The sequence below is a fragment of the Eptatretus burgeri genome, chromosome 3 (genome assembly GCF_056783735.1).
Source record: "Eptatretus burgeri isolate ZD-2024b chromosome 3, Ebu_testis_v1, whole genome shotgun sequence".
Classification (NCBI taxonomy): domain Eukaryota; kingdom Metazoa; phylum Chordata; class Myxini; order Myxiniformes; family Myxinidae; genus Eptatretus; species Eptatretus burgeri.
This window is the reverse complement of record NC_140963.1, coordinates 84,662,629-84,674,217: the sequence shown is the minus strand read 5'-3', so window position 1 is coordinate 84,674,217 and position 11,589 is coordinate 84,662,629. Positions and strand designations below refer to the sequence as shown.

Below are 11,589 nucleotides of genomic sequence, written 5' to 3'. Positions count from 1 at the left end.
TTTAAAAAAAAAAACCCCAAAAACGAGGAAATGCAACTTGTACAAGAATATATACATGTTTATTTATTTATACTACACCTTGTTCAACTTTTTTATGGCATGCATTGAACTATTGTGAGCATCTCATCAAAATAACTTTTTAAACATCAAATTATTTATTGTAACATCAATAAATAAAGCATATATCAAAAAGTTATGGACGGATTCAGACAAAATTTGGTGGACAAGTTGGGTGTGTGACAACGTCAAATTGATTAGATACTGGTGAAAATCCAGATCTGGATACGAGAACTTTTTAATTTTTAAATTGTTTTTCGCCATTGAGAGATCGGGTCAAAAACGATATATAGCCTGATGTCTCAAAAAGTTGTGGACGGATTACGACAAAACCAGGTGGATGAGAGGGTAGGTGACATGAGCAAGCTGGTTAGATTTTGGTTCAGGTTCAGATGCAGATCTGGCTTATCAGTGGGATACAAATCGAAAACTGTTCAGCTTGGCGGAGGTATGCCCTCTACCGTGTGTGTGTGTTCTTGAGCTTTCCTGTTGTACCTTCCTTGGGCAGTGTTTGATCCACAGGAGTGTTTCATTCATTTGAGTATATGATCCTAAATATAAGCTATTGATCATTTTTCCTCCTTGAGCTAACACAATTTTATCATTTAAAGCTGTAGATTCCCTCTTATCGAAGTGCCATTTGTGTTAAAAGTTGCTTATTACAGCTACAGACGTGGCAGCACATCCTCTGCTGATGTCATTTGAGGCCAAATGATTTTTTAAAAAAAGTCAACAGTTTATGATCACGATAACCTGAGATAAATGCATAACTTGCATTTTCCTCCCATTCGAAGGAACATTAAACTCCAATTTATTTTGTGAAAGCAAATAGGCAGCTGTCAATGATGAACTGGTATTAGCTCATCGACACCAATGATAATTCATATAATTTTGTTTAGAATCACATAAATTGCTCTCGGCATTCTTCCTGCTATTCAGTGGAATCCATGAAACAGTTTTATGCACCTTAACTAACATTTCTTCTCAAAATATACAAATAGTCTGCAATTGATGTCTTTGTGTCTGTGCCACTTGCTGTGTAAGGTTTACCTTCCCAACTACCATGCCTTTCCCACGCTCCTATCACAAGCTTGACATGTTACCCTTATCCTTCTTACTTTGACTCCCATGTTCTGCTGTCTGTCATCAGCTTCGCTTCTGACCCTGTCACACTTTGCTCCTCTCTTTTTACCAATGCCTCATCACTGCAAAATTCATTAACAAAGAGCTTGCTGCACCCCCTCTTTTATTTGAGAACTTGTGAAAACGATGTTAATCCTCGAGCCAATGAAATCTCTTTCCACGTCACACGAAACCAAAAAACGTTTTGTGCATCCTGAAACGAGACACGTACAAGGACGTTCTCCTTAAGTCTCTCAATCGCCTACCCTTTCCTAAACCCCCACACCATATGTTTCCACCCTAAATCTCAATTCCTTAATCTCAGGCTGAGTTTGTAATCGTAGCTGTGTCTGGACGGTTGTTTGGAGATTAAATTGTGCAATCTTCAGTTTTGGTGCTAAGTCGGTCTGGAACAGCGTGCGGACACATTACTTGCAAATAATTACTTGGTTTGTTGTATCTTGCTCATCCACAAGATTCTCTCTGTGTCTTTGAAACGACTCTCTCTCGCTTTTTGATCGACGTAATATACAGCGTCCGTGCCACCAAAGCAGCTTCCTGAGCAAGGGTTATACTGGCTGGTTTGTCATTGCCTTCCTTGCAGTAGTTATGGCAGAATTGGTAATTTGTTCATGGTGCCGGTGATGGCTCATCTACTCTTCTCGAAAGACACCATGGGGTCTTTGACATTCACCAACTAATGCCGGCAGACGGGATTCCCATTTAACGTCCATCCGTGGGACGGCGCACACATTGATGAATCACCCTGCCTGTGAAACACTGGGATTGACCACTTGTAACTGAGCTGAGATTCAAACTTAAGCTTGATAACTTAGAGGCGAGAGTGCGTACCTCGAGGCCATCCTACCAGCCCTTGAAACGACTATATCTTCTTGAATATTTATTGTGACACAAGGGCTGGCACTGCATTGAATAATTATTGTTAATTTGTTTATTGTATGATGCTCATGAGTGTTGTGAGCTTGAAATTATAATCCTTTTTTTTTTTTACATCGAGTACTCGAACTACCATGTTTCTTCAGCATCTACGATCTCCTTCCAGCTCTTTGGAATGCAGTTTATGTTAGTATAAAATATTAAAGCCTACATTATTGAAACTTGTGAATTATGAAAGTATCATTCCCAGCAGTGTTGTTTTTTTTTGTTTTTGCATTGATTTCTTGCTCATAGTGGGGTGGAGCTTGTACAAAGTCACAGGCATGAGTTGGCATCAGTGCACTTTATTGTATATTACAAGGACATCGAGACAATGGACAGATACAAAATGTTAAATAGGGCAACTCCAATTGTATACCGCTTTCATCTGTGCTCGACCACACTTTGAAGAACCACAAGGCAGATGGTTAAATGCCTGCAACCTGTGCTTAACCACACTACCACGACTTTACCCCACTTTTTAAAGTGGTTAGCTTTTATGTTGCTGGTTCTTGTGCATTCTGATATATCCCTTGCATTCCATCCATCCATCTGCCCTTTATCCATATCTCCCCCATCTATCCCTATTCCACCTATTCATTCCTCTTGCATCCATCAATCCATCCTTAAACCATTCATGCATCCTATTTCCATCATTCTATCCATCACTTTCTTTCCATTCATCCATACATTCATCCATTCCTCAACAGGTATGGTGACTACAAACAATGGGCACATCTCCTCGAGGATTCAGCAATTGTTGAACACTCTCAAGAGGCCGAAGAACTTGCCCTTCAAGGAATTCTTTGTTGATGATGAAGACACTCTGGAAAGTAAGCTTGAACTGTTTATTGTTTTTATTTTTATTTAGTTTTTTTTCTTTTTCGAAGCACATTTAATCAACTCTTCTGTGCAGTAAACAGTATTTCTCATTTAGTTTCTCTTAATTGCTGATGTGATGTATATTTCTCTGAGGATCCTGAGTTGAGGGTTTTTTTTTTTTTCCTCAGCCCATATAAACCTGTACAATCTGATTGGCTATTGGTTAAAAAAAAAAACCTTGTAGGTAAATCTTGATTCAGCATTTAGTGAAAATATGGTGTTTCCGTCCATCTTAATCTTCCGACTAAATGACATCACGTGGCATGTTATGAGCACATAAAATATTAATGTATATATATATATATATATATATATATATATATATATATATATATTGGCAAAGGTACTCCAGTCCTTCACAACCACTCTGTGCCGGGTTTTTATTGCACAGTGTTGCCAATGACGTCCGCTTTTGGCAACCGATCCGATTGGCTAAGGCGCATGATCACTCTCTTCAGGAGCATAAGCAAGTCGTTCCCCCCACCCCCTGGCGACGGTGGGGATTTTTTTCCATGTGCCAACAACCTGCCCCTGGGTACTACCAACACGTATGCAAAATTTGGTAGAGATCGGGCCAGCCCTGTTTTCGTTATGATTTTAAGATGTACATACATACATACATCATACATTTTGGGACATCAAATGCAGTTACTTTCTGTCTCCCGGACACAGTGACCTGTCACTTATGACTCAATTTTTGCTCACCAATTACAATGATGCAGCTGGTCTGTAATATACTAATACAGTGTGACCTTAACATGCTCTACATTCGAGAAGTCATCTTGGGCACACTTAGAGTACTGAAATGTTCACAGCTTCATGGGCCTTGGCCCTCGACTCTTGCAAGGGGCACGGGTCCCCCTTCACCCCGCAAGGGGCCTTACGGTGGTTCCATTGTCCCCTGCCTCGTTATTTTTTTAACATGAGAGCTGGTCACCTTGGTTTGTTTGAAGTACAGCCGTCTTGGACATTCTATTAAGAATGTGAATACATCCATAAAGTGCGTACTATTAGGAACGTGAGTAAATTTATATAATACGTAAGACTGAAACGTGAATCTATTCAATAAAACTGAAAAGGGTCATTTGTCCGCTGTATGAACATAAACCTACGTCGTCAAGCATCGTCTCCACGCCGCACAAATACACCAAAGCACAAAAAACGCCAAACAAAACCACACAAAGCAAGTCCTGGCGAGAGTCTGCTATCTCCGATTGCTATTCCTCGTTACCCTTGCCAGAGGAGAGGGTATTGCATTCGAGTCCGTTTGTTGCTTGCAAATTGAAGATTCACAAATACATTGATTGGTTGGTTGTCTGTCAATCACCTATAGGTTGCATTTTTTTTACTCCGATCTTCACGAAACTTGTGAGAAGCCTCTTGCGTTTGAGGTCATTAGGTCAACACGTCAAAGGTCAGGGTCACATAAATCGTTAATTTTCATCTGATTCACTTGAGAGATATATATATATATATATATATATATATATATATATATATATATATATATATATATATATACTTAAAAAATAAATTTTAAAGGCTCTTCTGGCTAAACAATTGCATCGGCTGTGCCCTTTAGACAAGAGCTTAGCATAGCTACAGTCCCCTACTCCCCATTAGGATTGTACTGCAGCCAAGACTGGGAAGTTAATAATATTCTCTATTTTATTGACCAATTCACCTTGGAGAGGGAACATCCACGGACATGTGTTTCAGGCTTATTGGCCCTCGTCCTTATGAAGGATTCCTTTTTTTTTTTAATGTAAAAAAGGTAAAAAAACAACAACATTTGAACAAAACTTGGGATGTGTACTTTAACCCCACGGCCAAGGTACGCAGTCCAACAAGACTATCCCATGAGCATACACGTGCACCTCAGATCGAAGGCTGGAGTTCGTGGTGAATCAAACCCACACGTCCTAACTCCCGGAGAGTCGGAATGCATGGTCATACGATTGGACCACTCCTCTATAAGAGTAGGACCCCATGACCAAAGCGAGGAGCAGAAGCTGCTCTTTAGAGTGAACTGGTCACGCCATACAAGACATTAAGTCGAAACCAGACTCCATTACTGTAGTGGGTATCAGGAAGCAAGTGCCACTCAAACTATTGCTGCATGCATCCTGACCAAAAGGAAATGCCTGCCACATATTAACCTGTTTTACCCTATGCACCATTATCATTATAATTATCATTATTATTTTCATTATTATTATTTCTCATTATAATTATCAATATGGTACATTATAGTCCTGGCAAAGGTACATAATGATAATAGCACATAATTATCATAATAATGGTCCATAATGATAATGTTCTCTTAATTATCCACATCACTGGACTCCCAATCTTTGATGATAAGAGGGAAACCACGGGGTAACATTCCCGGGTCAGATTGCGGGAGAGTGTGTCGGGGTGGTGCTGAGGTGTCGTCCACCAGACGGCGGTCTCCTTGGGGTAACCTGAGGCGGTCCCTTCGGGTGGGTGCCTGGAATGTCCTATACCTAAGAAAGGATGATCACTTGTCTCTGCTATCATCTGAGCTCAAGTGTTTGGACATCGACATTACAGCACTCTATGAGGTCCGGAGACCGGATTGTGGCAATATCATGGTCGGTGGTTACACCGACTATTGGTCTGGTCGCTCTGATGATTACCATGCCCAATGAGTTGCTGTGGCTGTGTACAATAATCTGACTAATGATGATAGATGTAACACCCATCAATGAGCGAATTATGAGACGAAGGATTTGTCGCTCCTTGGGTGTCATTTCTCTGGTCTCTCTATATGCTCTGACTGAGGCGAGTGAGCTCACGGTGAAGGACACAATCTATGCCGCGCTCGAGTTGGTGGTTGATCAGTGCCCCAGGTTAGATACTCTTGTAGTCGTGGGGGATTTCAATGCATCGACTGAAAATGATTGAAATGGTTATGAGAAGTGTTGGTCCTCATGAGTCTGGAACTGTGAATGGGAATAGCACCAAGTTCCTTGACTTTGCAAGAAGTCATGGACTTAGGGTGGCTGGTTCATGGTTTCAGCGCCCACAAGCTCATCGCTGGACTTGGTATTCTAACGGTGGCGGTGTGGCAAAGGAGATTGACCAGGTCCTCATTGATGGTTGCTGGAGGATGATCCACAATTGCAGGGTCTACTGGAGAACTCAGTTCTTCAGTATTGACCACCAGCTTCTTGTTGCAACTCTTAAGTTGCAGCTCAAATCCAGGATAATCGTACCATCCCAGCAAAGGCTGGATGTTGGCAAGCTCAAGGATGAGAGAGTAGCTGAGGAGCACACAGGCTGAGTGGAGATTTGGGGGGGGGTCTGGGTGCTTTTGGGGGATTCTGAGAAGTTGTGGAGTGCCTTCAAGACCACCATCACTGATGTTGCCGGGAGATGGCTTGGAAGTCACCGGAGGGCGAAGAAGAATTTTGTCTCTCAAGGTACACTGGAGGCCATTGCCCAGAGTCACAGGGCCAGGCTGAATGGTAGAGCTAAGCTCTCCAGGGAGCTGAGGTGTCATACTATATGTGCACTAAGGGTGGACAAGGAGGCCTATGTGTGAGGAATCTGGGAGGAGGTAGAGCATCACCTGTGTTCCAGTGATTCTCGTCCTGCTTACAGGGGAATTCGCACATTGCATTAGTCCAAGCCATCCCTCGGCGTACTGTAGTTGGAGCAGAAGGCGGTGGACTCTTGCAGTGCGAAGTGAAGCCCCACTGGGCCGGTTACTTTGGGCGGCTGTCCTTGGCTGATCCACCAGTTTTCAAGTTGGACGTCAGCGGTGTTACAACTCCTATTGCTGACTGTCGAATCAACTGTAGTTCACCTTCGTTTGTGAAAACACAGGCTGCAGTGAACCGGTTGAAATGGGTTAAAGTTCCTGGGATCTGTGAAATCCATGCTGAACTTCTCAAGGCTGGTGGAAATGCTGCACTCGTGTCGTTGCATGCAGTTCTGTGCTCTGCCTGGAACACAGGCATCATCCCAACTGATTGGAAAAGGGGCCTTGTTGTCCCTCCCTGAAAAGGGAAGGGTGATCGCCAAGACTGCAACAACTACCGAGGGGTGACTCTGCTCTCAGTGCCGGGCAAGGGCTTTGCTCAGATAATTCTTGATAGGGTTCACCACCATCTTCTTGAGCACCAGTGTCCATAGCAGTCAGGCTTTACACCAAAGAGGTCAACGATTGACCGTATCATTGCTCTTCGGGGCGTCATGAAACGCAGACGAGAGTTTCGGCAGGGGCTGCTTGTAGCTTATGTTGATCTCTGTAAAGCGTTCAATTCAGTGAATCAGGATGCCTTCTGGAGGATTCTTGGTCTTCGTGGGGTGCCACCAAAACTGATCGATCTGATGTCTGAACTATACTCTGGTACTGAGAGTACTGTGAGATGTGGTGGTACCATCTCTGACTTATTTCCAGTTGTTACTGGAGTTTGTCAGGCGGTGTGTACTGGCCCCCACACTTTTCAGCACTTGTATGGACTGGATTCTAGGGAGGATGTTGGAGAGATCAAGCTGCGGTGCATCGTTTGGGAATGTCAAGATCTCTGACCTTGATTTCGCAGATGATGCAGTCATCTTTGTGGAGACTCTAGATATCCTTTTGGGGGCCCTCGAGGTGCTGAATGAGGAGTCAGATCCACTGGGATTACGGGTTTCCTGGGTAACAATCTCGAATGAGATGAGATCCTCAAGCTCTCCACATCCTGACCAAGATAATGAGAAGGTAATATAATGCAATGATTTGAAGTCGCAAGATCCAGAGTCTTATATAGCGCTAGTCGCTAGTCTACTAAGGTTATTAGTATTAGCATGAACCGTGTTCAAGGATATGATTATCACAATGCAAAACAGTTGACATGATTTTTTTTTCTTATTTTAATTTGATAAAAGATTCGCAAATTGTACACATGTTGCATCATGGTCAGTGTAATACCGTGAGTAAAGAAAATGTTGAATATAGTTATAATTTAGATACATATGATCTAGTTTAGGCGATTTCTACTAGCGCAGAAATTTTGACGTCATAACTTTTTTTTTCTACGAGGAATTTTCAAAATCAGAGATCGTTACTGTCTGCGCAGGGTATTTTTACATATATACACACCAAGTTTCAGGAAGTTTCGATGAAAACTGTAGGCTGTGAAACAAAAAAGTCCACAAGAACAACAACGTGAGTAAGACTTAGAGATCCTCAACGAGGATCTAAAAACTACGATCCAGGCTTTGAAGGACATCTTAGACACTGCTGTCCTGTCTGTGCCTGTTTGTGGTAAGGATGTTGAGGTCACGGAGAGATTCACTTACCTTGACAGTGATATTCATGTCTCCGCTGGCTGTGAGCCTGAGGTCAACACATCCTGGCTGGGCCTGGGGAGTCATGGATTCACTGGATCATGGGGTGTGGCGCTGCCAGTACCTGTGCGGGAGAACGAAAGTCCGAGTCTTCAGGTCCTTGGTGCTTCCAGTCTTGCTCTATGGATTTGAGATTTGGACTCTGACCAGGGATCTGCAACGGAAACTTAATTCCTTTGGTACCAGGTCTCTTCGAAGAATGCTTGGCTACCACTGGCCGGAGTTTGTGTCCAACGAGCGGTTGCTGAGAGAGACTCAAATGAGATTTGTTACTTGCATGGTCCGTGAGCATCAGCTGCGGATATATGGACATGTGGCTCGTTTTCCTGATGCTGATCCTGCTCACCAGACTCTCTCAGCGAGGGAACCTCATGAGTGGAGGAGGCCAATGGGCCGACCACATGCCTCGTGGTTGCAGCAGGTTGATCAGCATCTCAAGGAGATGGGGATGGGCCTGGCATCTGCCTGGGGCCAGACGGAGGCCCCTAGAGTACTGGCAGAAAGTGGACGCAGCGACGCGCTGCTCTGGCACATGCTCCCTCACCTGACCTGACCTTTAATCCCATTCGACCAATTTAGACATCCTCGAGCCCTTTTGACCTTTACATATTTTCATCTTTTCAGACCTTTGCCCTTTAGACCATTTTGAACCTTTCATTTATTTGCCACACAAAATACACCATGCAAAACAAGTCCCGGTGGGGGTGTGCAATTTGATTGCTTTTCATATTGGTAAATTGTTTTCAGTTTTGTTCAGTATGCCATTGCATTACTTGTTATTTCAGGTGAGTTTGCAATATAAATGTCATCATAATTTAAGTATCGGCGATATACATCAGGGTTCGAGAATAGAGATTGCATCTTTTGCTGAGATGATATTTTCATTTTGCCGGTGTCTCTTTATAATGTCGGTGTTCACTGCAGCACCCTTAATAACTGTGTGTTCTCCGTGTACTGCCTGTAGACGTAGCAGTTTGTACTTTGTTACATTTTTGTGCAATCAGTGATTGCGTTTCAGCAGAGTCAGTAAAATGCTTGGCTTGGCGACTTTCGATGGCCTGCTGGCCTCCAGCGGTTGAGTGATTTGAGTTTGATATGACTTGAATTGATTGCCTGAGGTTGCAGGAGTCGATAAGTGGAGGATTGGACATCACAGAAAGTCATGGGTCACCTTTATTACCTCATTTACACAATTGTGTTTTTGTCACCCTATTAATTAATGGCTTTGGTGCAGAATATTTGCTGAAATTGGAATGTTTTTTTTTGTTTTGTTTTTTTTTCTTCTGCAACTTTTGTTTATTCTTCTATGATCTTAACAATCTTATCATACTTTTTCGACAGCAATGGTGCAAGACCCAAACCGACCCTTGCCTATGGGACCCCCGTCTGAGCCAGTGCACGGGGAACCTTTTGGGGTTGTGTCCAATTGGCCTTCGTGTCTGGAGGCCGCCGTTTGTCGCTGGGGAACACAGAACACTAAAGCATCCTGTTTAACTACTTTTGACATGAATGGAAAAGTGTTTTCGACTCTGTCATATGGTGAGATTCTTTAGTTTTTGACGCTACGCTCGTGTTTGAGACTCAGTAAGTCATGACTTGGGTGGCAAATTGAAGGATGGGGTGGGGGGAAGTTGAGAGAGAGAGAGAGAGAGGGAGAGAGAGAGAGAGAGAGAGAGAGGGAGAGGGAGAGGGAGAGGGAGAGGGAGAGGGAGAGGGAGAGGGAGAGGGAGAGGGAGAGGGAGAGGGAGAGGGAGAGGGAGAGGGAGAGGGAGAGGGAGAGGGAGAATGGATGGATGGATGTTATTCCTGCTATGGTGTGCTGAACCAGTCAGGACAGGCTGTTTGATTTCAGAGTTTTGTAGTATTTTTTTTATGTTACAAGCTCTCTCAGTTTTTATATAACGAGGGAATAAAACTGGTTTCATGGCCTGGAATTCCTGTCAACATTCCTAACATTAAAACTGCCATAATCAGAGCTTAAAGTGATCTGTTGTTCTCTGAAGGCCCTCATCAGATAATGGCACACCATTATGCTTTTCTGCGATAATTTTTGAAACCTCTTTGAAACCTCTTTGATAGCTCGAACCTGTTTTGCTTTCCGTCGACTGGTCATTCCCTCTGTCCAAAAAGGTCTAAATCTAAAAGGTTTTGTGGCAGCACGACTGATTTGTGGGGGTTTTTTTTTTTTGAGCATTGATGTCCTCGGGCATGAAACGCACTGTGCTTTATAAGGTTTGTGCTTCATTGAAATCTGCCATGTTCTCGAGCACAATGCATTCTAAATCTATTCCATGTGCAGTTAGTGAGTGTAGTAGTTTTACCTTTTCATACACATGTTTTCTTTGGAGGAGGTTGACTTTTATCTGTGTGTGGCTTTGTGGAAGGTCAGAGGTCCATCTGTGCTGGTGCATGGGTGTAACCCCATATGGCACACTGCAATGACTCTTTTGGACACAATCCTAATAATATTCTGTGGCTTGGCAAGCTGTTTGTGCCGCTATTGGTCACTTGTATCTATTTGCATGCAAATGCAGCTGGAAAACTGTTTGCAAAAATCTCCATTACAACTGCGAGTGAGGGTGGCGACCCTGGAATGTCTCTGCCCTTCCTGCCAAAGTGCTGTGCTACTGACAGGCTTCCCCCAATGGATCATCATTCTAATGTCACACACACACACACACACACACACACACACACACACTCACACTCTACCCAGAGAAATCCCCCTTCCCTACCATGGATCAACATTCTGATGCCATACATACACTACCCGGAGAACCCCTCACTCTCCCCCACTATGGATCAACATTCTAATGCCATGCATTTTGTTCAGATTAGGATTCTTCCAGGCTGCTATAATAGGATGATTACGGTTCAAAGGTCTGTGACCTCACACAGCTGGGGTTTTGACCTCTGTGGCCAAATGCTTTCAGTGGAGCAAACGAAGCACAAATCTCTTTAAAATGCAGAAACTGCAGATGGTTTCGTACTCTTGAATCGATTGCCTTGTGAAGAATGAAAGGAGAAATTGACATGTTTTTGTTTTGAGACAGGTTTGTGTCTACCTCGTTTGTGTTTTCCACTTAACTTTTATTTGTTGCTTCCTGGTCCTCGGCTTTCATACTACGACAACGAATGGCTGCAGAAACTAATGTTATGTTAACAGATCACATTTATTTGAAGGGACAAATGGTTAACGACAGAATCTGTTAGATCAGATGAAGAATC

At 43.2% G+C, this 11,589-nt stretch overlaps 1 protein-coding gene across 2 annotated transcripts in view; it reads left to right on the top strand.

Annotated features, from left to right (window-relative positions):
• Positions 1-11,589, top strand: part of LOC147030341 (disco-interacting protein 2 homolog C-like) — a 165,728-nt gene that overhangs the window by 65,661 nt on the left and 88,478 nt on the right. For both annotated transcript variants that reach the window (XM_085874274.1, XM_085874273.1), the window contains exons 6-7: positions 2,826-2,948; positions 9,703-9,900. In XM_085874274.1, coding sequence (XP_085730400.1) covers positions 2,826-2,948; positions 9,703-9,900 — 321 coding nt within the window. The remainder of the gene's footprint in view (positions 1-2,825; positions 2,949-9,702; positions 9,901-11,589) is intronic.